At 41.4% G+C, this 26,284-nt stretch overlaps 2 protein-coding genes across 3 annotated transcripts in view; one reads left to right on the forward strand and one right to left on the reverse strand.

Annotated features, from left to right (window-relative positions):
* Positions 1-26,284, reverse strand: part of LOC134620251 (uncharacterized) — a 331,095-nt gene that overhangs the window by 171,825 nt on the left and 132,986 nt on the right. The gene's annotated exons all lie outside the window — the stretch shown is intronic.
* LOC134624178 (NACHT, LRR and PYD domains-containing protein 3-like) overlaps positions 1-26,284 on the forward strand; it is a 45,127-nt gene that overhangs the window by 7,220 nt on the left and 11,623 nt on the right. For both annotated transcript variants that reach the window (XM_063469164.1, XM_063469163.1), the window contains exons 5-8: positions 660-833; positions 7,391-7,564; positions 11,911-12,078; positions 25,011-25,184. In XM_063469164.1, the coding sequence (XP_063325234.1) occupies positions 660-833; positions 7,391-7,564; positions 11,911-12,078; positions 25,011-25,184 (690 nt within the window). The remainder of the gene's footprint in view (positions 1-659; positions 834-7,390; positions 7,565-11,910; positions 12,079-25,010; positions 25,185-26,284) is intronic.

Below are 26,284 nucleotides of genomic sequence, written 5' to 3' on the forward strand. Positions count from 1 at the left end.
TCATAAACACTGAAGCCCTGAACAGGAATACAAATCATGTTCTGCCAACTAGCGACACACCAGCAGATAATGGCTCAGAAAGCTAAAATGAGCCAATCATTTCTGTGTTTAGTTTCCCTGAAATCAGATCTGATATCAGCAGCTCTGAGTTCATTCATCATTATTGTCCAGTGATGAGATTTCTGCTCCGTTTGGTAACAGTCAGCAGGTTTTTCCTGCGTGTGGACGTGAACAGTCGTACCTGACAGCAGGTAGCAAACAGAGATCATCTTTGCAGCTGGAACTCTTCACTGAGCTGAACTCATTCAAAATGTTCTGGAGTCAAAACAGGAAACAGTCCAAATGTGTGTCTTCACTCTGACTCTGGACCAGATCTCAGTGACAGACTGTGGACATTATGGAAGCCTAAATGTGACACCATCTTCCTCCTTCATCTGCAGATTAAAGCCAAACAAAGATTCTCATTAAAAGTCTGCAGGTCTGAGAGAGACTCAATCGTTGTGTCAAACACAGTAAGAGGAGCTGAAGCACAGATGTGAAGAGCAGATTCATCAGATTATGACCTCACTCTGTTTTGTCTTCATATACATTCAGTCTGTGTTTATAATGCAGATTTTCTGCTTTTATAATAACACATTTTATATTTTCTATCATCACAGACTGGCTGGCTGTGGACTCTCAGAGTCTCACTGTGAAGTTGTGGCCTCAGCTCTGAAGTCCAACCCCTCCCATCTGACAGAGCTGCACATGAGGAACAATTACCTGCAGGATTCATCAGTGAAGCTTCTGTGTGCTGGACTGGAGAGTCCAAACTGTCGACTGGAGACTCTGAGGTGAGTTCATGGACTGCAGCTGTTGTAGTTTTTCTGTATTTCAGATCTTTGATGTTTGAAACTTTCTTCAGTTCCTAAATGTTCAGGATGTGTCTGAAGACAAATGTTCAGAAGTTTGAGTGCTTTCAGAAATGTTGTGTCTTTCCAAACGACTGAACAGTGTTGGGAAGGTTACTTTTAAAATGTATTCCAGTACAGATTACAGAATACATGCCCCAAAATGTGTTTTGTAATGTATTTTGTTAAGTTACTCAATGAGAGTATCGCATTCTGAATACTGTATTACTTAATACATTATCATGCTTCTTACAGCTACATGAATGTACTATTGCCGTGTGATTTATTACTATTACCGAAGGTTACTCGCCATACCAATACCAACTAGGTTTTTAAATCTTATTATAAAATGAGTGACATCTCGTACTTTTCAACTCTCCTTTTTTTCCCTCCCTCATGCTCACAGAGACATAACAGCATGGCAGTCCATTCTCCCTGCATCATGGACTACACCACCCATGAGCCTACATTCCTTAGGGCTATGCCTGTAACACTCTGCATATTGCCTTCATAGTAAATCATTTTTTGAATAATAATTTTTGAAAATATTTCTTTACGTCACTATGCGGGCCACAAGTACAGGTGACATGGGCCGTGAGATTGAGACACGGGCTTTAGAGCCTCTGCGTGTTTTGTTTGGGTTTCCACCGACATGGAATTACCAAAAATAGAGACGACATAGCCTAACATATGAAACAAGAAAAGACCGCCTTTTAACAAAGTAACTGTATTCTGAATATCACCTTTTTAAACGGTGACTCTAACGGAGAACATTTACTCATATTTTCTATTTAAAATACGTAACGGTACATGTACTCCATTCCTCCCCAACACTGTGACTGAACAACAGTTTTTCCTTTTGGCTCCAGACAGAAGTGACAGACTTGAGCAGGGTTCATTTACAGGCTGACAGAAGTGGAGTGGTGACGGGGAGATGTTTGACAGGACAGTTTTTCAGCCTCCACAGGTTCATGTTGTGCTCCATCAGTCAGTGAAGATGAAGTCAGTACTGATGAGGCTGTAGAGTGTGTGAGGGATGTGAATGATGAAGATCTGATGATGGCAGATAAAAACAGGCTGCAGAGACTTTGAGCTTGTGTGGAAACAGAGAGAGAGAAAAGAAAGACATGAATGTCAAAGCTAATAAAGGTGAAGTTAGGAGCTGTGATGATGTTCATGGTATCAGAAGCTGATATGGCTGCTACAGAGACGACCCACACAGCTGCTGTGGTGAGCTGTGTGTTAAAGCAGAGGAACACAGAGCAGCCTAACACAGGCCCAAACATGACAACAACACAGGATTCAGACTCTGTGAGAGGATTTCAAACAGAAGCTGGAGAAGAGAAAGGACTCTGTTGGACTACAGAAAGAAGGCAGCTGAGACCAGTCCAAGTGTTTCCATGGAGCCCAGTCAGAGAAAGGACTCTGAACATCAGGTTATCCTGCTGATCCGAGTCCAACACTGAGTTTGTAAAAACATGTTTGTCAATCATTTTGTTTGGTTTGTGAGGAAAATGATTCAATAACTTGCTGCTAAGACACAACATTTCATCATATTTCCTCATAACCCTCTTTTGTCTGACCATTTGATCCCATTTGAATTTGCAATAAAGGATCCACAGAGTTTGGTGACAGTAATGACAGTAGATGTTTGTTTGAATTTGCTGCAAATTTGTGTCTGATGTTCTTGCAGTGTTGCACTTTGTAGACCGTCCCTAAGTACTGGTCTCACAGCCAGCTGCACATAGAGACCAGTGTTGTTAGTCCAAATCAGATTAATCCAGTCACACAGGATGAGAATAATGCGATGAGAGTGACGCAGGCAAAGATAAGGTGTTAACAGCTGTTCCTCCTTTAATGTGTAGAGTCGACAAAAAAAAAAAGACTGGAGAAATGCTAAAGGGCTAACCTGAAGCTAACCTGAGGAACAGTACTGATGATTCCTACACAGTGTGTGTGTTTAGTATGAGTTGAGTTTGGTAGTACTGTGTGTGCACAGATGGACAAGCCACCCTCAGTAGTGCTGACATGTAAGAAATGTGTCGTTATGACTAAAACTAACCTAAATCTAAGTGAATAGTTCTGCTGTCTGAACCCGAACAAACTGGAAATGAAAAATATGAAAAAAAAATATCAAATAACTTCTGTGAGCGTTTCTGCTCTGAAGTGTTTCTGCCAGAAAGAGCTGAAGGCCAACTTCTCCTACTGCTTCCTTTGGCAAAACCATGACATCAGAGCTAGGTGATTGGTCAGTTTCATGATGGTCCTGAAACAAAATTAATGATGATGTTAATTAATTATGATTAATTCTGATGTACAAACAGCAGCAGCACAGTAAGTCTGCATGTTTTTCAGTGGGGGAAACATTTCAGAGAATATCTCTGAAGCACAAGCTAAACATAATTGAACAAAACCAGAAAAATGTTATTCATGCATACGACCAGATTAACTGAAAACACCTTCAGCTCACTTATGAACTAATAGGAAAATTTTAGATGTTATTAACTGGGAGTCAATGAAATGATGAATTAATGAAGTAATACTGGGGTGATGTGGTCACATTTCCATGTACATATGAGGGCTCTGGCCTCTGCAAACTGAATGAATTAAAATCATCCTGCTTATGATTTGAACAATCCTGCAAGTAGCTCTTTACAGTACTCTTACCTGCTCAGTGTAAACACATGGACTAATTTTCCAAGAATTTTCAAACTTTTCATATATTTTCCATGGCAGAAAGCAGTTCTGGTAACCATTTCAATATGATTATTAAAAATTTGTTTCAGAGACAGGGATGATATGAACAAAGTTTCTGTCTAACTTTTTGGACAGACAAGTTTTTTGTTTCTGGAGATCCATCAGCTAATGTTATCAGTGCACCTTATTATTTCCTAAAAAGGAGTTAGATTGTTAGAGGAAAGTCAGAAGTATCACTGTTGTAGTGGCAATTCTTTTACTTTTGACAAACCAAACGTCCCACAATTTAAAGTCCACAATCCCCTGCTGCACTTTTCTCAGTTTCTCCTTTTCTTTTCTCAGTTTTTCCTCTTGCGCTTCGATAGAATGTTTGTTCTTTAATGCAGTGAGATGAGCTCCATGAGCGCTGCCTTGTCACCCGTAGCTTTAATGCGTGCAGAAGATGTTGATGAAATTCGACTTTGCTGTGACAATGTTTTTGAAGGTGGTTTTACACTTGAGATATTAGAGACACTGTCTTCAGGATTTATTTCATCCAAACTTTCAACAGCTTGATCATTAAGAGCAGTATTGCTTTGTTCAGTATACGGCTCGCCTGCTTCCTGCAACCAAACCTTTACTTTGTCCATAAAAACAGAGAATGCTGTCACCTTACACTGAAAATGTGCGGTTTGCCTTGTCACTTCATCTTCTGGCAGTGGCAAACTTAAAAAGGATTCTTGCAAAGCGTTTGCATCTTGATAGCATTTAATAAACTTCCCAAATTCAGAAGACACTTCCTTAACGTTCTCATGTGAGGTCATTAAAGCTGAAATTTTCCCCATGTACTTAGATGCTTGCTTACACATTGAACTCCGCTTTTCTTGGCATGTCTTTATATACAAATCCAAACCTTTTGGCGTAAATTTGATGCTTCTTTTCTCTGCTTGCATCTGAGTGTCATCCTCTTGTTTACTCTTAATATCCGACATTTTTATTGTCCTCTTAGATTATTTCAAACATTATAAAGATGCACAGCACACTGAGAATCCATAGCCTAAAGCACAAACATGACATCCATTTACCGGCTGATTGCAGTGAACAAACATTTCCACAGAGGGCGTTGGCATGTTTCAATTAGCGATCCAATTATGCACCAATTTAGTACATCCAAACTCAGTTCATCAGTCTTTATAGTGAAATAATGTCTTTAAACTCCAATAGCTTCACTGTTTTCCTTTACGGCTTAAACAATATTATCACTCACCAGCTTTGATGAACGAGTGACATGTTGATCCAAGCCTCAACACCAAATCCGTCTGGATTACTCACCAGACGATCCAATAACTTTTATTCGAGTTCCACGGTGATCCTTGAAATCCTTATATCCAACATATCCATTAATGAAGGATTATTCCTTTGTCCACGGGCAGGTTTTTTACTTTATGTAGTGGCAATTCCTTTTGTTTGACAAACCAAACGTCCCACAATTTGAAGTCCACAAGCCACTGCTGCACTGAGGTAATATTTCGTACGCAGGCAAAAGAAGTCCACTGTCCAAACTTGAAAGTTGCGTTTTTATGGTTTATTCATCCAGTTTGGCAATAACAAGATCCTCCCTGCTGCTTCTCCTGCTCTGGTAAAAAACCATAGGCCCACCTGTTACGGGTAAGAAATTGAGTGAAAAGTACAAAACCGAGACAGTCCAGAAGGCTTGGGTCGAAGCAATCTTTTATTGAGTACACGCGCGGGAAGACAATCACTGCACACATCAGCAAGAATCTTCACCAAAATTATACTTCAGATTGCTTTTATAGCATCAGGGTATTATGACGCCCCTTCTTGCGTTTACAAGCACATAATTTGCATGTACAGAACATTCATGTATTTTAAGAATTAAATGCAACATAGAGGTTCCTCTTTTTGGCATCTTCTTCCAAACAAGGCAATGGACTCAGGCCTCTGTGGTCTCCAGGGGCTGGTCCTCTCCACGCGTCACCTGTTGTCAAGAAAGCTCTAGTGCAGCATGTTAGCTGAATACATTCAGGCCTATGCTCAAATCTGTTTCTAGGTTATATGTGATATATATATGTGTTTTGTAAGCATGTGTGCAATCTTTCTTAAGCTCCCGGCTTCTTAACCAATGGGTCACCCAGACATCACGCTGAATGAAGCTTGAGACCTTTAACTACCTGGGAAAGCTTCAACTCTTTATGAGCACAGAACTGCAATGTGTATATAACGCTATAACACTGTAAAAATGGTTATGACTGCACCTGCATAGGATTAATATGGTGTCAGTGTGTTTAAATGTCTCAAGACCATCTTAAAGCTATATGTAATATGGTTAATGCTCTGCTAATGCTATAACATATATTGTAGCGATAAAGCAAGTTTCTTTTAATCTCACACACCCCAGTGCATGCTGGTCCTATACCAGTCTCTTTATTTATAGAAACAAAATGGCCCTACAGCTCTTACTGACTAATTTAACAAAGTAACAACAAACAAACAAAACATTGAAACAAAATATTAACCGACAAATAAACTTGTAAATAAACCCCAAAATATAAGTAAACTAACAACAAACTTTAACTAATTTCAAAATAATAAAAATAAAGAACAAATAGCTCCAGCAACTGTGTATCATCTTCATTTAAGTGGCAGATTATGTTGATTCTTTATGATCGTAATACATTTTAACAACTAGTAATAAGCAGAAACAAATAGAAGTTCAACAGTAACTGACCAAAAAACCTTAAAGAACCTCTCATTGTATTTTTCATTTCTGCACATCTAAAACGACCAGTTGAAACTTAGAAATGTCTCCCCTTTGGGTATAATGGAAACCAGTCTATCACCTTATCTGTTAAACTAACTGGATCATGAAGTCTTTGACTTAAGATGTTGAGATCTACCGAGTTAAAGGTAGCAGTGAGATTAAGCAGGACTCTTTGATGTATTCACAAATCTCTGAATTTCTTTTAAACAGAGATTAAAGAAAAACATTTTGATTAGATTTGTTTTAAATTTTGATCAGTGGGTTTTGGTCAGTGGGTTTTGGTCAGTGATTGTTGATCAATGGTCATGGGAATTTGCATAATTATGATTAAGGAACTGACCTCACAGCCCATTGTTCCTTCAGTGGGCTGGTTTCAGTCATTATGCAAATGTACTGTTTATAAGATTGAAACCTGCAGTCAGCTGAGACTGAAGAAGTCACCTGGATGAGTGACAAAACGTTTCTCCCACAAAACGCTACGTCCAGATGAACAGAATCAACTTTTGGAGATTTACTTTCCTGGATGATTGAGAATGCATCAAGACATTTTGATTAGATTTTTATTGAGACTATATTTTCTTTATTCAGACTGAGTCAAACCTTTTTGTTCTTTAAATGGAAGACAGTCAGAAACACATTGTGATAACTCTAATATTCAATCATGTGTTCAGCTGTTTGGAGTATGTTCAGTGTCTGAGCTGCCTGCTGTTTGTATCTGAACTTTGATTTGACTTGATGTCAGTAGAAGACTGATGTGATGATGAACAAATAGATTTAAGTTCTCAATTGTCCCGACTGCTACTAACTTTTTCAGTTCTTGTATGTGATTCTGTGTTCTTGGCTGTTTGTGTTGTGTGGAGGTGACTTGCTGCTGGCTGCAAGGCAAACTGCCCCCTGGGAATAATAAAGTTTATCTTGATTTTGACCTTGTTTTACAACAACACAATGATGAGTGTGTCTGATAATGTTTGAGAGAATCTCCCTGATGAGTACAGATGTGAATGAATTAGGAATTTATCTTCATGTTTTGTTCTTTATTCAGATTGTGTGGATGCAGTTTGTCAGAAACCATCTGTGGTGATTTGTTTGCGGCTCTGAAGACCAACCCCTCCCACCTGACACATCTGGACCTGGGTGAAAACAACCTGGGGGGTTTGCATATGAAGCAGCTCAGTCTTTTCCTACAGAGTCCAGACTGTAGATTGAACGTACTGAGGTCAGTATAGAGTAACAGCGGCACTTTCTCATAATTACCATTTAACAATTTAAGCCTGAGGCTACAGTCCCACACACCAACATAAATCCTATACTAATGAGGACACACACGAGCTTTCTCTTACTATTTAGGTGTGAACACAAACCTGAAAACACAAAGCAAAGCTCATAGGCTCAGGTGTCAGTAGGTAGAGCAGCTACTAATCAGAAGGTTGGTGGTTCGATCCCCGACTGCTCCAGTTTGCATACCTAATATTGGGCAAGATGCATCCATCGGGGTATGAATGTGTGTGAATGTTAGATAAAAAGAACGTATGTAGGAAAAGCATAGAAAAAAGTGCTTTGATGACTCAATGAATGAGGCAAGTGGAATAAATGTGCTTTGAGTGCTCAGCTGGAGTATAAAAAGTAAGTAAGTAAGTAAGTAAACTTTATTAAGCGCTTTTCACAGATAGACCATCACAAAGCGCTGTACATAAATATTAAAATAAACAATAAAATCAATAGACAATGTACACAATATAAAAGATCACATGTAAATAATGTAAAAATATAAAATATGAAGAGATCAACAAAAGGCTTGTTTAAACAGAAAGGTTTTTAACTGTTTTTTAAAACAATCCACAGAGTCAAGCAAACGTAACTGTAGAGGTAAATTGTTCCACAGCCTTGGTGCAACAGACTCAAAGGCTCTGTCCCCTTTTGTCTTCAGTCGTGTACGGGGAACAACTAAGAGACTCTGAGTCTGTGAGCGGAGATGACGAGCAGCAGTGTGTTTTATAAGAAGCTTGGATAAATAATCTGGGGCCTGGCCATTTAGTGCTCTGTATGTTAAAACAAGAATTTTAAAGCGAATTCTAAACTCTATTGGGAGCCAATGTAAAGAATATAAGATGGGAGTGATGTGAACACGCTTGGTAGAACGAGTTAATAGTCTGGCTGCTGCGTTTTGTATTGCCTGGAGGCGAGAGAGAGATGATTTATCCAAGCTAGTAAACAGGGAATTACAATAATCTAAGCGTGATGACACAAATGCATGAATTAGTTTTTGCAGTTCAGCTGAGGAAACCATATGTCGCAGTTTAGATATGTTTCTTAAATGATAGAAACAGGAACGAGACAAAGATTTTACATGAGAGTCGAGGCCCAGAGAAGAGTCAAATATTACTCCGAGATTTCGAATATTTGACTTGACAGATGGACAGAAGGAGGCAAGAACCTGACCGATTTTACAATGTAGCTCAGGGGGAGCTATGATCATGGTCTCTGTCTTGTTAGTATTTAGGACAAGGTAGTTGCTTGAAAGCCAATCAGAAACCTGGGTTAAGCACTGGACTAGGGTGGACAGCCTATCCAGCTGGTGAGGCTTAAAGGACATATGGAGCTGAATGTCATCAGCATAAAAATGATAAGACAGGTCGCTAAAAGATTGAATGATACCAGCTAAAGGAAGCATATAAAAAGAAAATAGTAATGGACCTAAAACTGAATCCTGTGGGACACCACAGGTGAACCTGTCAGTCCTAACAGAAAAGGTCCTTTCTGATAGGTAGGAAGAAAACCAGTCTAGGGCAGAGCCAGATATACCAGCCAGAACCTTGAGCCTGTTAAGTAGGATTTTGTGATCGATTGAGTCAAAGGCTACACTAAGATCAAGCAAGATGATCACAGAACAATTCCCTGCGTCAGATGCCATTAATAGATCATTATAGACTCTTAGGAGAGTGGTCTCTGTAGAGTGCTGCTTTTGAAAGCCAGACTGAAAAGGGTCAAGGATGTGTAGTTTACATAATAGAGACCTGAACTGATTTTCAACAATTTTTTCAAGTAATTTACTTAAAAATGGCAATTTTGAGATAGGTCGGTACTTACTAGCAGAGCTAGGATCAAGGTTCTGTTTTTTTTAACAGAGGAGTTACCTCAGCATGTTTAAAATAAGATGGAACACAGCCTTGCCTCAGTGAACTGTTGATGATGGATAGTAAAGTGGGACCAATGCTGGTGATAGACCCAGAGAGAACAGAGTGAGGTAATATATCTACAGAGCATGAAGAGGATTTCATTTTACCTAAAACTATAATTAAGTCATTTAGTGTGATTGGAGAAAAGGAGGCAAATGATCCAAGACAGCAAGGGGTGTCTTCATAAGGGGAGGCACTTGAGGAAATTTTGGATTTCAAGTCCATCACCTTATTTACAAAGTAATTTAGGAAAGTATTACAATCTTCATCAGAAAGCAGCAGAGCATGCTGGGTTGGAGGAGAAACAATACTGTTGATGGTATCAAATAGAATTCTTGAATTATTTTTATGACGATTTATAAGATTATTGAAGTAAGAGGATCTAGCCTCTTTGACTGACTCATTATATAGGTAAAGTAGTTCTTTAAAGTGCTGACGATGGACAGTCAGACCAGTGGACTTCCACAGACGCTCTGCTTTTCGATAGGATCGTCGAAGACCACGAGTCTGATTATTTAACCACGGTGTGCGTGAATTAAGAGAGCAATAACTGCTTTTGAAAGGAGCAACCTGATTTAGAATGGCAAGACAGTGTTCATTAAAAGAATTAGTTAAAGGCTCAACCTCATTAGAAGAACTTTTAAAATTATAAAGAGAGGAAAACTCAGAAATTGTAGAGTCATCAATAAAGCGCTAATAGAACCTTGAGGGTGGGACTCTGAATTAACAGATACAGTAAAAGAAACTGACTTATGGTCGCTAAAAACAACTTCATTTAGGTTCATGTGGTCAAGGGAAACACCACAGGTGAAGACCAAGTCCAAAGTGTGCCCAGCCCTATGAGTAGGCCCTGCTACATGCTGAACAAAGTTGAAAGAGTCCATAATGCTCAGGAACTCCTTAGTGGTGTTGTTTGTTGAGTCATCCACATGAATGTTGAAATCGCCAACAATGATAACCTTGCCCATTTTAATGGTAGAAGTTAAAAGGTCTTGTAGGTCTGACAGAAAAGAAGCAGCAGACCCAGGTGGACGATAAATTAAAATGCCGTATATGGGCTGTTCTCTTCCAATTTATATCATAAGCATCTCAAAAGAGTTGTAGCAGCTTGAAGAAATCATCTGGCATAAGAAAGTCTTTTTAAAAATTACAGCTGTTCCACCTCCTCGTCCAGATATCCGAGGTGCACAGAGAAATGAGCAGTCAGCGGGACAAAGCTCTAAAAGATGTGAGAAATCATTCTCACGTTGCCACGTCTCAGAGATAAACATGAAGTCAAGCTTCTCGGAGCAGAACAAGTCATTTAAAATATAAGACTTATTGGCGATTGAGCGGGCATTAATTAACAACCATTTAAGGCTGCGACTCACCAGGACAGGGGTAGAGTTTCCAAGGAAAGGGTCCGCGCTATGCGCTAAACCGCGCAGCAAAACAGGGTTCCTGCCGAGTTGAGGCTTGGGTTTCCATGCTTTCAGATGACAGCCTGGGTGGTACTCATGGTGGGTTGTGGGGATTAATCCGGTTCCGACAAGTTTCAGCCGAATCTCACCGGTAGCAACCCAGGAATAGAGCCCCCGAAGGTACATCTCTTTCCGGAGACGATGGAGCAGGACGTGAAGGCCGGCTCGCTTCCCCCGCTTTCTCCGACGAGGCCTCTGAAGCAAAAATGAGCTAACCGGCAAGAGTGGAGGTAGACCGGGTGTTGCGTCGTGTTCTAACGGCGGTAGGAAAACAGCCTCATTTCGTTGACTCTGAAAGTTATCCATTGCAGATTTGATCGCTAGCAACGCATGACGATCATAAATCCGAAGGGAGGTGACACCAGAAAGAACAGTAACAAAAACACTTGCATAGCATATAAAATAAACACTCGGACGAAGGCAGCGGCACAGCCAAACACAGGCGCCATCTTGACCTTCCCCAACTCAACTCACTCACTCTATCTATATAAAAAGCACTATATAAAAACAAGTCCATTTACCAAAGATGAAAACCAGCACAAAGAGACTTTAAAACAATCGAAAGCTTCCTAGCTGGGGTCCCTTAAACCACTTAATAAACATTCAAGTGCATGCAAAGCTGTGCCATGGGTCCTTTACGTCACAATCTGAAAAAGGTGTTGGAGATAACATTTTGTATGACTTGATCACAAGAGTTAAGATATGATAGTTTCTTTACAACTTTCCTCAGAATTTTACACCCCTGACCAATCCCCTAGATGTTTTTTTTTTGTTCAGTGGCCCTAAAACACTATTGTATTACCATTCAGATTAATGAGAATGTCTACATTCTGAACCTTCTTCAGCTCTGAACAGATGATGCAACACTGAATGATTTCAAGTTCACACTTTGTCTAATAAACTTACATCTTTCATTCTTTTTTCAGACTGGCAAATTGCAGTCTGTCAGAGATCAGCGCTTTTGTCTCAGCACTGAGCTCCAACCCCTCCCATCTGAGAGAGCTGCACCTGAGTGGAAACAACCTGCAGGATTCAGGAGTGAAGCCACTGTGGGGTTTTCTGAAGAGTCCAGAATGTCGACTTCAAATTCTGGGGTCAGTCACCACATTTTAGTTGTGCTAACAATAAAAAGCAAGCTAATAAGATGCTGACCAATAGGTTTCTATTAAAGGTTGTAATTTGTATGTGAAAAAGTGCTTTGGCTCAGCAGGGATCAGCTTACAGGTAGAATACAGCTGCTGGATGGGATTAGCATGTCATAGCTATCTACCCAACTGCTAACTGGGGGATTTCAGGCCATCTATGGATCATTTTTGCTAACTGTTTATTCAGCTTAGGCTCACAGGGCTGCAGCCTGTGCCCTAGCTGTCATAGGGCAATAGGCGTGGTCCACCTGCACAGGTGAGCAGTCCATCACAGGGCCAACAGAGAGAGACAGAGAAGCACTCTCTCACATCCACACCTACAGTCAATTTAGAAGCACCAATGAACCTAAGCAGCATCTCATTGGACTGTGGGAGAACATCCAACCTCCACAGAAAGGCCCAGCTGACCAACAAGCTTCAACCTACAACCTTCTTGCTTTAAGGCACTAGTGCGAAACCTTGTTCCCCATTTAAGCCCAAATCCTGCATCTTCCTGTTTCTGACTCCAGGCCAGCTCCACTAACACTTTCTCCTCAGACACTGCCACCTAGTGGAGGAAGTCTTAGTTCCATTTGAAGCTTCAGATTCCAGTTAGTTCCTTTACAAAGAGGCGAAGGTGGTGGGGCCACAGCACCATCATCACTGAGTGCCATAGGACACTTAACCAGAGGTGGGTCGAGTAGCCAAAAATTGTACTCAAGTAAAAGTAGCATAACTTTAAAATTAATTATTACTCAAGTAAAAGTGAAAAATAGTTGTCAAAAAAGTTACTCAAGTAAGAGTAAAAATTACTTGGTGAAAAGACTACTCGAGTAGCGAGTAACTGTTTGAAATGTCCGATTTATTTTATAAATAAATGCTGTCAGACAAACAAAATAAATAAATATACAAATTTTAGTATTTTCAAAAGGAATATATGTAAAAACATCAACAACAATTCTAATTTCCAGATTTTAGTTTTTCACAGCATAAAGCTTTTTTCACCAATACCTACAGTAAATAATATAAATATATAAACAGTGCAAATAATTTCCAGATATTCAGAGAAAACTTACCGTTTCCTCAGGTTACGAGTTGAGTTGTTTCACTCTGAAAAGTTGTTTTGTTTTGACTCTCACTGAAGACACCAACACTGCAGACATAGCTGTTCTTTTGTACTGCTTTTAAGCAAAACATTCTTTGTATGTGAGGCCAAGGATATTCATCCTCTTCAGCTCCAGCATAGACAACTGGCTCTGCGATGTTTTCACGTGTTTCTTCTTTCCGTATGTCTGCTAGTGATGGGTCGGTCGCGAACGAAATGGCTCTTAGAGCCGGATCTTTGAACTGAACAATGCGAGCCGGCTCCTTATTGGGAGCCGTGGGTTTCTTTTTTCTTTCTCCGGCCCTCTGTTTCACTTTTTTTTCACTTCACGCTGCAAGTCACCCTTGTGTTTGTGCTGAGCAGAGATGGCAAACAGAGCCTTGCGTTTGCGCCCCTCTGCTCAGCGCTGAGCTGAGGGGGCAGGGCGTAGTTACACTCAGCATCAGTGTGGAGGGGCCTGCAGGAAATCACCAGCTACAGACGGCCCCCACCCACTGTTGAAGCAAACAAAGACCTGGCCAACGAGTTAAACACTTTCTACTGCAGGTTTGAGACGGACAGACTCCCACGCCCCACCCTCCCCTCCCCAGAGACATTGTTCCAGACATTGACCCCCAACACACATTCCACCTCTCCCCCCTTCACCCTCACCCTCTCCAGTCCCGACCCACCCCCCTTTCCTCCTCCCTGAAACTCAGAATACAAACTGAGGATGTGAGCCGACTATTTCAGAAACAGAAGCCCAGGAAAGCCCCCGGACCAGACGGTGTCTCACCCTCCTGCCTCAAGACCTGTGCTGAACAGCTGGCTCCCTTCTTTACGCGCATCTTCAACAGATCCCTGGAAATGTGTGAAGTTCCCTCCTGCTTCAAACACTCCACCCTCATCCCTGTTCCCAAGAAACCCACCATCACAGGACTGAATGACTACAGACCTGTCACCTTGACGTCTGTGGTCATGAAATCCTGTGAACGACTGGTGTTAGCCCATCTGAAGGACATTACAGGCCACCAGCTGGACCCTCTGCAGTTTGCCTACCGGGCAAACAGGTCTGTGGATGATGCAGTGAATATGGGGCTGCATGACATCCTGCAACACCTCGACCGCCCGGGAACTTATGCCAGGATCCTGTTTGTGGACTTTAGTTCGGCTTTTAACACCATCGTGCCTGAACTTCTCTCTTCCAAACTCTCCCAGCTCAGCGTGTCTCCAGCTACCTGTCAGTGGATCACCAGATTCCTGACAGATAGAAAGCAACAAGTGAGGCTGGGGGAGATCACCTCTGAAACTCGGTCCCTCAGTATTGGTGCCCCTCAAGGATGTGTCCTCTCACCACTACTGTTCTCCCTCTACACTAATGACTGCACCTCCACAAACTCGGCTGTTAAACTCCTAAAGTTTGCAGATGACACCACCGTCATTGGCCTCATTCAGGATGGTGATGAGTCTGCATACCGGCAGGAAGTTGAGCGGCTGGTACTCTGGTGCAGTCAGCACAATCTGGAGCTGAACACTTAAAACTGTAGAGATGACAGTGGACTTCAGGAGACATCCCTCAACTCTGCCCCCTCTCACCATATCAGGCAGCCCTGTGTCGACTGTGGAGATCTTCAAGTTCCTGGGTTCCACCATGTCCCAGGACCTGAAGTGGGAGACCAACATCAACTCCATCCTCAAAAAGACCCAGCAGAGGATGTACTTCCTGAGAGAGCTGGGGAAGTACAGTCTTCCACAGGAGCTGCTGATCCAGTTCTACACTGCAGTCATTGAGTCTGTCCTGTGCTCCTCCATCACAGTCTGGTATGGTGCAGCCACTAAACAGGACAGGAGCAGACTGCAGCGGACTGTACGGGCAGCAGAAAGGATCATCGGCGCCCCCCTGCCCTCCATCCAGGATCTGTACCTCTCAAGAACCAGGAAACGGGCAGGGAAAATCATCACAGACCCCTCACACCCTGGACACAGACTTTTTGATCTGCTGCCCTCTGGCAGACGGTACAGAAGCCTGCAGACCAGGACCACCTGACACAGGAACAGTTTCTTTCCCCTCGCCATCTCCCTTCTAAACAGCTGACCTGTCACACTGCTCCCACTGCCAGACTGCAGCTGCACCTTATATACATTCTGTAGTATTCATTCCACCTCATTTCATTTCTGTATTTTATGTATATATGTTTAGATTAGTTATTTATAGTTGGTTTAGACAGCTTTGTGTATGTATGTGTACGTGTAATGTATATATAGACACGTGTGTGTGTGTGTGTGTGTGTGTGTGTGTGTGTGTGTGTGTGTGTGTGAGATTTACATTGCTGTGCTTGAGAGCCTCCATCTACCGGAACCAAATTCCTTGTATGTGTCTGCACATATACATGGCCAATAAATACGATTCTGATCTGATTGGAAAGGTACAGTAAAGACATCAAGAAAAGAAGCAAAGTCTGGAACCATTTCAATCTTATTGACAAAACAAAAGCAGAGTGTAGAGTCTACAAGAAAAGGATATCATATAGAGCCGGCTCCACAAACAACATGCACAGGCACCTAAGAACTGTCCACCCATCAGTGCAATGGGAAGATAAAACGCAGTCAGTTGAGTGTGATGTTAATATTTCTAAATGCCAACCTTTCCCTTAATTAAAGATCTGGGCGTTCTTTCCCCCCCCCCCTTTTTTTCCATATTTTAATTTATATTTTATTGTGTTGTGGTTTGCAGTGTTTTGTGTTGTTTCACTTTAAATTTGTTTAAAAGGAAAAAGCTGAAAATTTAAGTAGTTAAAAGTTGAAATGTATGAAATGTAAATAGATTGTTTTCTGTATTTTAGAATTTATTTATTACATTTTATGTGGAGTGAATAAATAAAAGTATATTTACAGTGGCCCCTAGAGACAAAGCACGTACACACTCCAAAACACAACAGAAGTGCTCCAGGATGCTAGGGGGCAGTGTTGAGCTTTTGTTACCTAGTGGCTACACAAGCCAGGAAGTACCAACAATCTGATTGGGTGTGCGGTAGTAACAGGTAAATGAAGTTTTTTTTTTTTTAAGTATTTGAATATATATATATATATGTAACAAGTGTCACCTGGCAGTTTGTTGCTCTCTGCCAGGTGATTGGCTGAAAGAGCTGTGAAAAGGTAGTGGGTGTGTGGGGTGAAGTCAGTGCTCTTCTGTGGAAGAAACCAGAGGCAATTAATTCACTCGGGTGCGAGTGGGTATACTGCCGGTAAGAGACTTTTGCTGTTTTGTTTGGATCATTTGCTGGTTGTGTGTGCCTATTTTTAATGTGTCGTTGGCCTTTTTTTAGTGTGACCACCAATTTTAATAGAAGAATTGATCAAGCCCTAGATCGACTGCGCGCAGGGAAACTGATCAATATTGTAGGTATATTGAGTGTTTGTTTTTAGCTTCATGATTTTAAATGGTTTCATATAATTGGTATTTTATTGGGTAATATTTTAATTGATAATGTTGTTTGTTTTTCAGCTGTGCTGTCTTTGCTGTCCTTTTTTTGTTCTTTTGATTGATTTGTAATTTTCTTTTGGTTAGTCCGTCCAGCCGTAAAGGCGGTTATTGATTGAGAGCGAGTTGTGTAAGGGCGGACTAACCTCCCTCCTTTGTTTTTTGTTTAATTGTTTGTGCCACTTCCCTTTGTCTCCCAGATTGCAGGCCATACATGGCGCTGATTCCCAGCTAGGCTGAGACCTGAATTGTTTGCAGTGCGTTTCACGATTGCAGTGTCGCTAAGCGGGGTGTGACGGGTTGCAGTGTAATTATATTCGCACAGTGTGGTAAGTCTCATGTGCAGCTGGGATATCAGCAGGATGTGTTGTAAGTCCTGTCTGGAGATAATGGGGCATTTGTATGTTTAATTAATGTAATAAATAAATCAATTATCAATTTATTTCTTTGTCCCGTTCACTCCTACCTTGTCCTCGGTTACATTTTGGCGTGGTCGACAGGATAGAAAGTTGCCAACATTTTCAGGGAAGTTGGACAATATGGGCTCACTGACCCTAGATGAGTGGATTGAACAAATGAGAGACTTTGTGTGCACGAGAGGCAGAACTGAAAAAGAGCAAGCTCAAATCATTTTTAACCATTTAGAGGGTACTGCACGCACTGAGATAAAGTTTTTACCAAAAGAACAGAAAGAAAATGTTGAGAAAATTTTTGATACACTGAAAGAGACTTACAGCTGCTTAGATTCCCACATTTCTTTGCAACGCAGATTTTTCAATCGTAAACAATTAGAAGGTGAGTCTCTAATTGACTTTTCTCATTCTTTGATGGCCTTAATGGACCAGATTATTAAAACGGATGAGGAAGCCGCAAGAAAAGCTTCAAAAGATCTTCGTGATCAATTTTGTGATGGTGTTAGAGATCAGGCATTGAGGATCAGGCTGAGAGATTTAATTAATGCCAATCCACAGTGGACGATTCGTGAGGCGAGAGCTGAAGCGACCAGGTGGATGGCACAGTATGAGAATCAGCCTTTTAGGTCTAGATATAATCAGTCTATTTCAGTTTCTGGAGATATGCAAGCTTCTTGTGAAACTGTAGATTCCAGAACATCAGAATATGCTGAGTTGGTGTCCCTTTTTAAAGCCCAACAGACACAATTAGAGTTGGTCATTAAGGCATTAAACCCACAGGAGGTGGCTGTTTCCAACAATCACACTTCTCGACGTAGAAGAATGGTGAATGGTAAACCCATTTGTTTTAGGTGTGAGCAAGTTGGACATATTGCCCGTTTTTGTCCGACATTACCCAATTCTGATGGAAATCAGCATGAAAGAGCAGCTAGGGCTGATGGCCTAACTACTAGGGCGGCGGAAAACTAGTACCCACCAGTGCACAGAGCCACACACTGGTGGGAGGGTTGCAAGGCTCCAATAATGTAGAACTCAGCCATCTAGTTGGTGAATGCTTGGAAGGGGAGGTTGATTTGGGTGGGGTTATTATTTCATGTTTGCTGGACACAGGGTCCATGGTCACAACAATCACAGAAAGCTCTTTTAGAAATAACTTTTCTCATCTCAGTGACGAAAAGCTCAAAGACTGTGGTTGGTTGGGGCTTAAAGCAGCTAATGGCTTACAAATTCCTTATTCTGGGTATATTGAGTTGGATGTTACAATCCTGGGAATTCACCTACCTCGTCGAGGGGTGCTGATTGTGGGAGATCCAACAGATAGCCACATGGCACAGAAAAAGACATCTGTACCTGGTGTGTTAGGAATGAATGTATTGAACCCTCTGTACTCTGAATTGTGTAAACAATATGGTTCTGACCTCTGGGAGGTTCCAGTTTTGAAGACTGCGCCCCGTGGGTGGAGAAGAGCGCTGAGATACTGCCAAATGATGGAGGCCATGGCAAATTCTCCCGAACCCCATCGTGTTAGAGTACAGGGTAAGAAGTCTTTCTGTGTTCCGGCTGGAACGCAAAGTTATGTTCCTGTTACCTGTCCAAAGATGCCTGTGAATACACCCATTGACCTTTTGATTGAACCCCTAGGGCCTGATGATGGTTTTCTTCCGGAAGGCTTATTGGTGTCTCCTTCATTGGTAAAGGGAGAAGGAGGGGAGGCTTTTGTTCCAGTTACTAATGTGGGTAAAGCTGATGTGTGGTTGACACCTCGTCGGGTGATTGCTACAGTTCAACTGGCCAGTGTGCTAGTAGAGGGTCATTCTGAAATACAGGTCTCTGTAAATTCACAGTGTTGTACAGCTTATATTTCCAGCCATACAATGGCAGACAATTCAGTGGAATTGGATCTGCCTGAATTTGAAAATCTGGAGGAGAGCGAGAAACGGCAAGCAAAAGTTCTATTGCAGAAGTATAGTGGCATGTTTGCCAAGAATGAGTTGGATGTTGGTTGTAGTAAATTGATCACTCATGAAATTCCTTTGACAGATGAAACACCAGTGCGACAACCTTACAGGCGAATCCCTCCGTCTCAGTATGAATTGGCAAGGGATCATATCAAACAGCTGCTGCAAGCTCGCATCATCAGAGAAAGTAGTAGTCCGTATTCATCCCCAATAGTTCTTGTTCAAAAGAAGGATGGAAGTTTACGCATGTGTGTCGATTATAGACAGTTAAACGCCAAGACCAGAAAGGATGCATTTCCTCTGCCAAGGATTGAAGAATCCTTGGATGCTTTGACGGGTGCTCAGTGGTTTTCCACGTTGGACCTGGCTAGTGGTTATAATCAGGTGGAAATGGCTGAGAAGGATAAGATTAAAACTGCATTTTGTACCCCATTTGGTTTGTTTGAGTTCAACCGCATGCCTTTTGGTTTGTGTAATGCACCCAGTACATTTCAGCGCCTGATGGAGCGTTTGTTTGGAGATTGCAGACATCAGTCGGTGCTTTTGTATTTGGATGATGTGATTGTTTTTTCATCCTCTGTGCAACAGCATTTGGAGCGGTTGGAAGAAATATTCTCTCGTCTGGATAAAGAGGGGCTTAAAGTGAAACTCTCAAAGTGCCAGTTTTTCCAGAGGCAAGTGAAGTATTTAGGGCATGTGGTGTCTGCCGAAGGAGTTTCTACTGATCCAGATAAAATAGCTGCCGTGCGGGATTGGAAAACGCCTAGCAATCTAGCAGAACTGCGTTCCTTTTTAGGATTTGCTAGTTATTATAGGAGATTCATAGCGGGTTTTTCACGCATGGCTGCTCCCTTGCATAGACTGGTCTCGACACTCCTCCCTCCAGGTAGAAAAGGTAGGACCCCCCCAAAACCATTATTGGATTCCTGGGATTTAGAGTGTGAACGAAGTTTTCATCAGCTCAAGGCTGCCCTAGTTTCTGCACCAGTGCTTGCTTTTGCTGATTTTCAGAAGCCATTTACGTTGGAAGTAGATGCAAGTTATGGCGGTCTAGGGGCAGTGCTCTCCCAGGAGTATGAGGGTAAGTTGCGGCCAATAGCTTTTGCTAGTCGGAGCTTAAAGCCTACAGAGCGGAATATGAAAAATTATAGTTCTATGAAGCTTGAGCTTGTAGCTCTTAAGTGGGCAGTCACTGAAAAGTTTAGGGAGTATCTTTTGGGTCATCATTGCACTGTATTTACAGACAATAACCCTCTAAGCCATTTGTCCACGGCAAAGCTAGGTGCCACAGAACAGAGGTGGGCATCAGAGCTGGCCGCTTTTGATTTGACCATAAAATACCGGCCTGGGGCTCAGAATGCTAATGCAGATGCACTGTCCCGCCTACATGGAACTGTAATGGAATCGGATGGTCCGTTATCTAATGATATTGGAGTGCAGTGTGAGATGATTCCTAGTGTTCAGGCAGAGATAAGTGTGTTACCTGGTTGTTCTTTCTCTGATCTCTGTAGGTTACAGAAACAAGACCCGGTGATTGGCCCTTTCTTAAAGTATTGGGAGGTGGCCAGGTTGCCCGATTCAAAGGAAAGAGATGGTCTTGGTAAGGGTTCGAGGGAATTGGTCCGTCAATGGGGGCGGATGAAACAAAGGGAGTCTGTGTTATATCGCTGCACCCATACTCCTGATGGAGGGAGGGAGGTTGATCAGCTTGTGTTGCCGCAGTGTTTACAGAGCCGCGTCCTTCGTTTACTCCACGATGAGCATGGCCATCAAGGGGTTGAGCGTACACTGCAGTTGGTGCGCTCACGATATTATTGGCCACATATGTATGTAGATATTGAGAGATGGTGCAGAGATTGTGAAAGGTGTGTTCTTTCTAAAGCTGTTGTGCCAAAGATTAAAACCTTTATGGGCAGTATTTCTGCATCTCGGCCTCATGAAATTTTGGCAATTGATTTTACAGTACTTGAACCCTCAACCGATGGTAAAGAGAATATTTTGGTAATGACTGACATCTTTTCTAAATATACTCAGACTGTCCCTACGAAAGATCAGCGAGCCAGCACAGTGGCAGAAGCTTTAGTGAAGCATTGGTTTCATTTATTTGGGCCTCCAAGTCGCATACATTCTGATCAGGGGCGAAATTTTGAAAGTGCTTTGGTGCAACAGCTGTGTAAGATTTATAAGATAGAGAAGAGTCGGACGACTCCCTATCATCCGCAAGGTAATGGTCAATGTGAACGATTTAATCGTACACTTCATGACTTGCTGCGTGCCCTGCCTCCTGAACAAAAGCGCCGGTGGCCCCGGCATCTCTCCCAAGTCACATATGCGTATAACACCACAGTACATCAGTCGACTGGTATGACTCCATATTATTTGATGTTCGGGCGAGAGCCTCGTTTGCCAGTGGATTTTTGGCTGGGTGCTGGCAGTGAAATTGATGAGGACGTCACTCTTGAAGAGTGGGTACAGGAACACCAAAAGTCCCTGGCTGCTGCATATGATGTTGTGCAGCAACGGGTAGAAAAGAGAAGGGTTCAGAGAGATCTGAACTCCTCTAAATGCGCTAGCCCTGATTTGGAGCAGGGCGATTTGGTGTATATGAGAAACCACTCTGTAAGAGGTCGCAATAAGATTCAAGATTTTTGGGACCCCACACCTTTTCAAGTAGTGCGACCTCCTCCTGGTCATGGCGTAGTATATTCAGTCGCTCCTGCTGGACACACTGGTCCACTTCGACAAGTACGTCGAACTGAGTTGAGAAACATTCCAATTAGGGAATTAGATAGAGATCAAGATAGTGGTCTACAAATCTCAAAACAGGATGATCTAACTGGAATGTTGGCCACAAATAACAGTATGGTTGATGAAGTGGAACAGATGTTTACAGAACAGGGAGATGGAAGCGATACTGCAGTGTTGAAAGAAGGGACGTTGAGTCCCACACATGTGGGGGTGCCCCATTTGGACTGTTCTAGAGACCTAGAACCTGGGGATGAAGATGTTGCCAGCTTGGCGCAAGGGCCTCGTAGGTCAATGAGGAAGACTGCTGGACAGCATTCAAACCCATTTAAATTGCCACAATCTACTATAAAATGAGCCAAATTTTAAGTGTGCTCTCTTTTCAGCTCATCGTCGGGTCGCCGATGCCCTTTGAAGGGGAGGGTTGTAACAAGTGTCACCTGGCAGTTTGTTGCTCTCTGCCAGGTGATTGGCTGAAAGAGCTGTGAAAAGGTAGTGGGTGTGTGGGGTGAAGTCAGTGCTCTTCTGTGGAAGAAACCAGAGGCAATTAATTCACTCGGGTGCGAGTGGGTATACTGCCGGTAAGAGACTTTTGCTGTTTTGTTTGGATCATTTGCTGGTTGTGTGTGCCTATTTTTAATGTGTCGTTGGCCTTTTTTTAGTGTGACCACCAATTTTAATAGAAGAATTGATCAAGCCCTAGATCGACTGCGCGCAGGGAAACTGATCAATATTGTAGGTATATTGAGTGTTTGTTTTTAGCTTCATGATTTTAAATGGTTTCATATAATTGGTATTTTATTGGGTAATATTTTAATTGATAATGTTGTTTGTTTTTCAGCTGTGCTGTCTTTGCTGTCCTTTTTTTGTTCTTTTGATTGATTTGTAATTTTCTTTTGGTTAGTCCGTCCAGCCGTAAAGGCGGTTATTGATTGAGAGCGAGTTGTGTAAGGGCGGACTAACCTCCCTCCTTTGTTTTTTGTTTAATCGTTTGTGCCACTTCCCTTTGTCTCCCAGATTGCAGGCCATACATGGCGCTGATTCCCAGCTAGGCTGAGACCTGAATTGTTTGCAGTGCGTTTCACGATTGCAGTGTCGCTAAGCGGGGTGTGACGGGTTGCAGTGTAATTATATTCGCACAGTGTGGTAAGTCTCATGTGCAGCTGGGATATCAGCAGGATGTGTTGTAAGTCCTGTCTGGAGATAATGGGGCATTTGTATGTTTAATTAATGTAATAAATAAATCAATTATCAATTTATTTCTTTGTCCCGTTCACTCCTACCTTGTCCTCGGTTACATTTATATATATATCTATATATATATATATAGATATATATATAGATATAGATATAGATATAGATATATAGATATAGATATATATATATATATAGATATAGATATATATAGATATAGATATAGATATATATATAGATATATATATATATATATATATATAGATATATATATATATAGATATATATATATATGAGAGTTTGTGTATTAATAAAAAAACAATAGACATGAATTCGATTGTGTAATTTAAGTGATCTAGGTAGCTCTGTTTTGGAAGTTCCGTTAATGCTAGAAATGTGTTTTAGAGTTTCTAAGTGCTTTCGAATTTGTACGTGTTTCGTCTCTAGGGGCCCCTATAAATATTTATATATAAAGAAAACCACATTTTTTTTTACATTACTAATTCCTTTTGTGCATATTTTTATGTTGTTGTTGATAATTAATTAATTAAAGCAACAAAACAACCTGAAGAGCCGGTTCTCTAAAAAGAGCCGGAAATCCCATCACTAATGTCCGCTACTTTGGAACGCTTGGGTCGCACTGCCCACCACAGTTTCAAACTGGTCATGTGACTGCATGGCCACATCTGATTGGTAAAACAGTTACCGGAAACTCCATCGGGGGAATATTCTCTAATGTGTTAACCTAATTATCTTTTTTTTAAAAAGTAACAAGTCCAATTTTGCAAATGTAGCGGAGTAAAAGTACCGTTTCTTCTTCACAAATGTACTCAAATAAAAGTAAGAAGTATCGTGCAAAAAAGGTACTTTAAAAGTACATTTTTTTCCAAAAACTTAAGTAAATGTAACTTGTTACTACTCACCTCTACACTTAACCTTTGTTTCCATATGCTGGGAACTTCCTGTTGTTCCAAGGAGGACTGGAAAATGTGTGAAAACCTCCCAGTCAGTTCCTCACAGCACACTTCAATCATTTCCCTCCCACAGCATCAGGACCAGGGCTTTTTCTCTCTTTGGTCCCACTAAGAGATTTCCACACAAACACCTCATCAGTGTGACTCTCAGAGCTACCAGCCCTTTGCTACAATCACAAAGCTCTTCATTGAAATCAATGATATCAAAGCTGGAATCCAATGAGTCCAAGTCTTCTGCTGATTCAGCATCACATTCATCTTTGCTCCTTGTTCTGCATTCCCACCATGGACTTCATTCCTTTCCAAGTCAGCCTTGAGTGTCCTTTATTCAGCTCATCCTCTGCTTTACTTTTACACCTGATTTTAGCTGCTTTATCTCTCTTTCAACAAGTTTCTGTGCCTCAATCTTTTTCTTCTCTCCCTCATAACAAGACAGCTTCTTCTGCCTGAGAACATGTTGGAGTGATTTACTAATCCAGGGCTGCTTATTGGGGAAAATACTTCCTGTTTTCAAAGTAATCCCCATTTTTCCCAGAAAGAAATGTAAGCAGAAACAGATGATCTAAGTGAGAACATGAGCCTTTAGAAAGTCCCAGTGGGTGCAGTCAAAGCAGTCCCTCAGTCCCAGTATAGAGTCTTTGGTCCAGACTGGAACCACTGTGTGCCCAGTTTGAGCTCTCTTCAGTCCTGTGACCTGACAGACCCAGAGGGGCCATCACATCACATGTAGAAGCTCCCCTAATGGAGCCACAACACATGTCCAATACTTAGTCTGTCTTGTTGGACCAACTGGAAGAAATGATTCAAGGACTTAGTCACAGAACAGAGATTCAAATCTCCAAAATCCAACTGGCTGCATCAGGACATATAGTCTGAAACTCTGCACAGTTTCCTGTTTGAAGCTGCTTCCTGTTGGCTTCAGCTGTTTGGAGTTTCCATTTTCTAAACTTCTACATTCTGAACCTTCTTCAGCTCTGAACAGATGATGAAACACTGAATGATTTCAAGCTCACACTTTGTCTAATAAACTTACATCTTTCATTCTTTTTACAGATTTTGGGGCTGTGGTTTTTCAGAGATCAGCTGTGATTATCTAGCAGCAGCACTGAAGTCCAACCCCTCCCATCTGAGAGAGCTGCACTTGGACTGTAATGACCTGAAAGATTCAGGAGTGAAGCATCTGTGTGGTTTTCTGGAGAGTCCACGATGCCAACTAGATCTCCTGTCGTAAGTCATTATTTAGTTGTGCAGAGATGAATATGATGTGCTTTAAAGACAGCAGTACAATGCAAAACATACAAGCCCTAAATTAAAAACTGGCTTGAAATGCCAATAAAAACAGAATGCAGTAATCTGCAATATTTCCAGTGTCTCAAATATTTTACTCCTGATAGAACAGGGGGTCGGGATTTGTGTGATTTCAGATCAGTAATAGTACTATTAATAGTAATAGTAGTACTAAAGCAGTATGTCAGTGAAAAACAACTAAATTCAGTTGAACTGAAAAGATACCAAACAAGGCAAGGGGAAAAAAAATAAAATGAAACAATTTGAGGGTGAAATACAAACGTAAACTCAACAGGAGTCAAAAATGGCTGTTGTATTTCAAATCAAATCAAATAATTTATTTATATAGCACTTTTCACAGGATAAAAACCACAAAGTGCTTCACAGTAATATAAAAGAGAAATACATAAAATACATTAATAATCAAACATACAGCACAAATCTAATTAAAAGCCAATCTAAATAAATGAGTCTTAAGCTGCTTTTTAAAAGAATAAATACTATCAAGGCAACGTAAAGATGGAGGGAGAGCATTCCACAACCTGGGGGCCACCGCTCTAAAAGATCTATCACCTCTGGTCTTAAAATGAGTTCATGGGACTACCAGCAGCCTTTGATTAGAAGATCTCGGGCTGTGAGAGGGAGTGTGGGATTCTAAAAGATCAGAAATGTAGGCAGGGGCATCACAATTCAAAGCTTTAAAAGTCAGTACCAAGATTTTAAAATGAATTCTAAAATGAACTGGAAGCCAGTGTAATCAACGTAACACTGGTGTAATGTGCTCTCTTTTTCGTGTCTTGGTTAAAAGCCTTGCAGCAGCATTCTGGACTAACTGGAGACAGTCAAGATTCCTTTTGCTCAAACAAAGAAAAAGGCTGTTACAATAATCTAAGCAAGATCAAATAAAAGCATGAATAACCATTTCTAACTCAGATTTAGACAACAAAGTTCGCAATTTGGAGATGTTTCTTAGCTGAAAAAGGCAATTCCTAATCAACTGGCGAGAGTGTTGTTCTAGGGACATGGCAGAATCAAAGATC

This window comes from Pelmatolapia mariae, linkage group LG3_W (genome assembly GCF_036321145.2).
Source record: "Pelmatolapia mariae isolate MD_Pm_ZW linkage group LG3_W, Pm_UMD_F_2, whole genome shotgun sequence".
In the NCBI taxonomy this organism is placed as follows: Eukaryota; Metazoa; Chordata; class Actinopteri; order Cichliformes; family Cichlidae; genus Pelmatolapia; species Pelmatolapia mariae.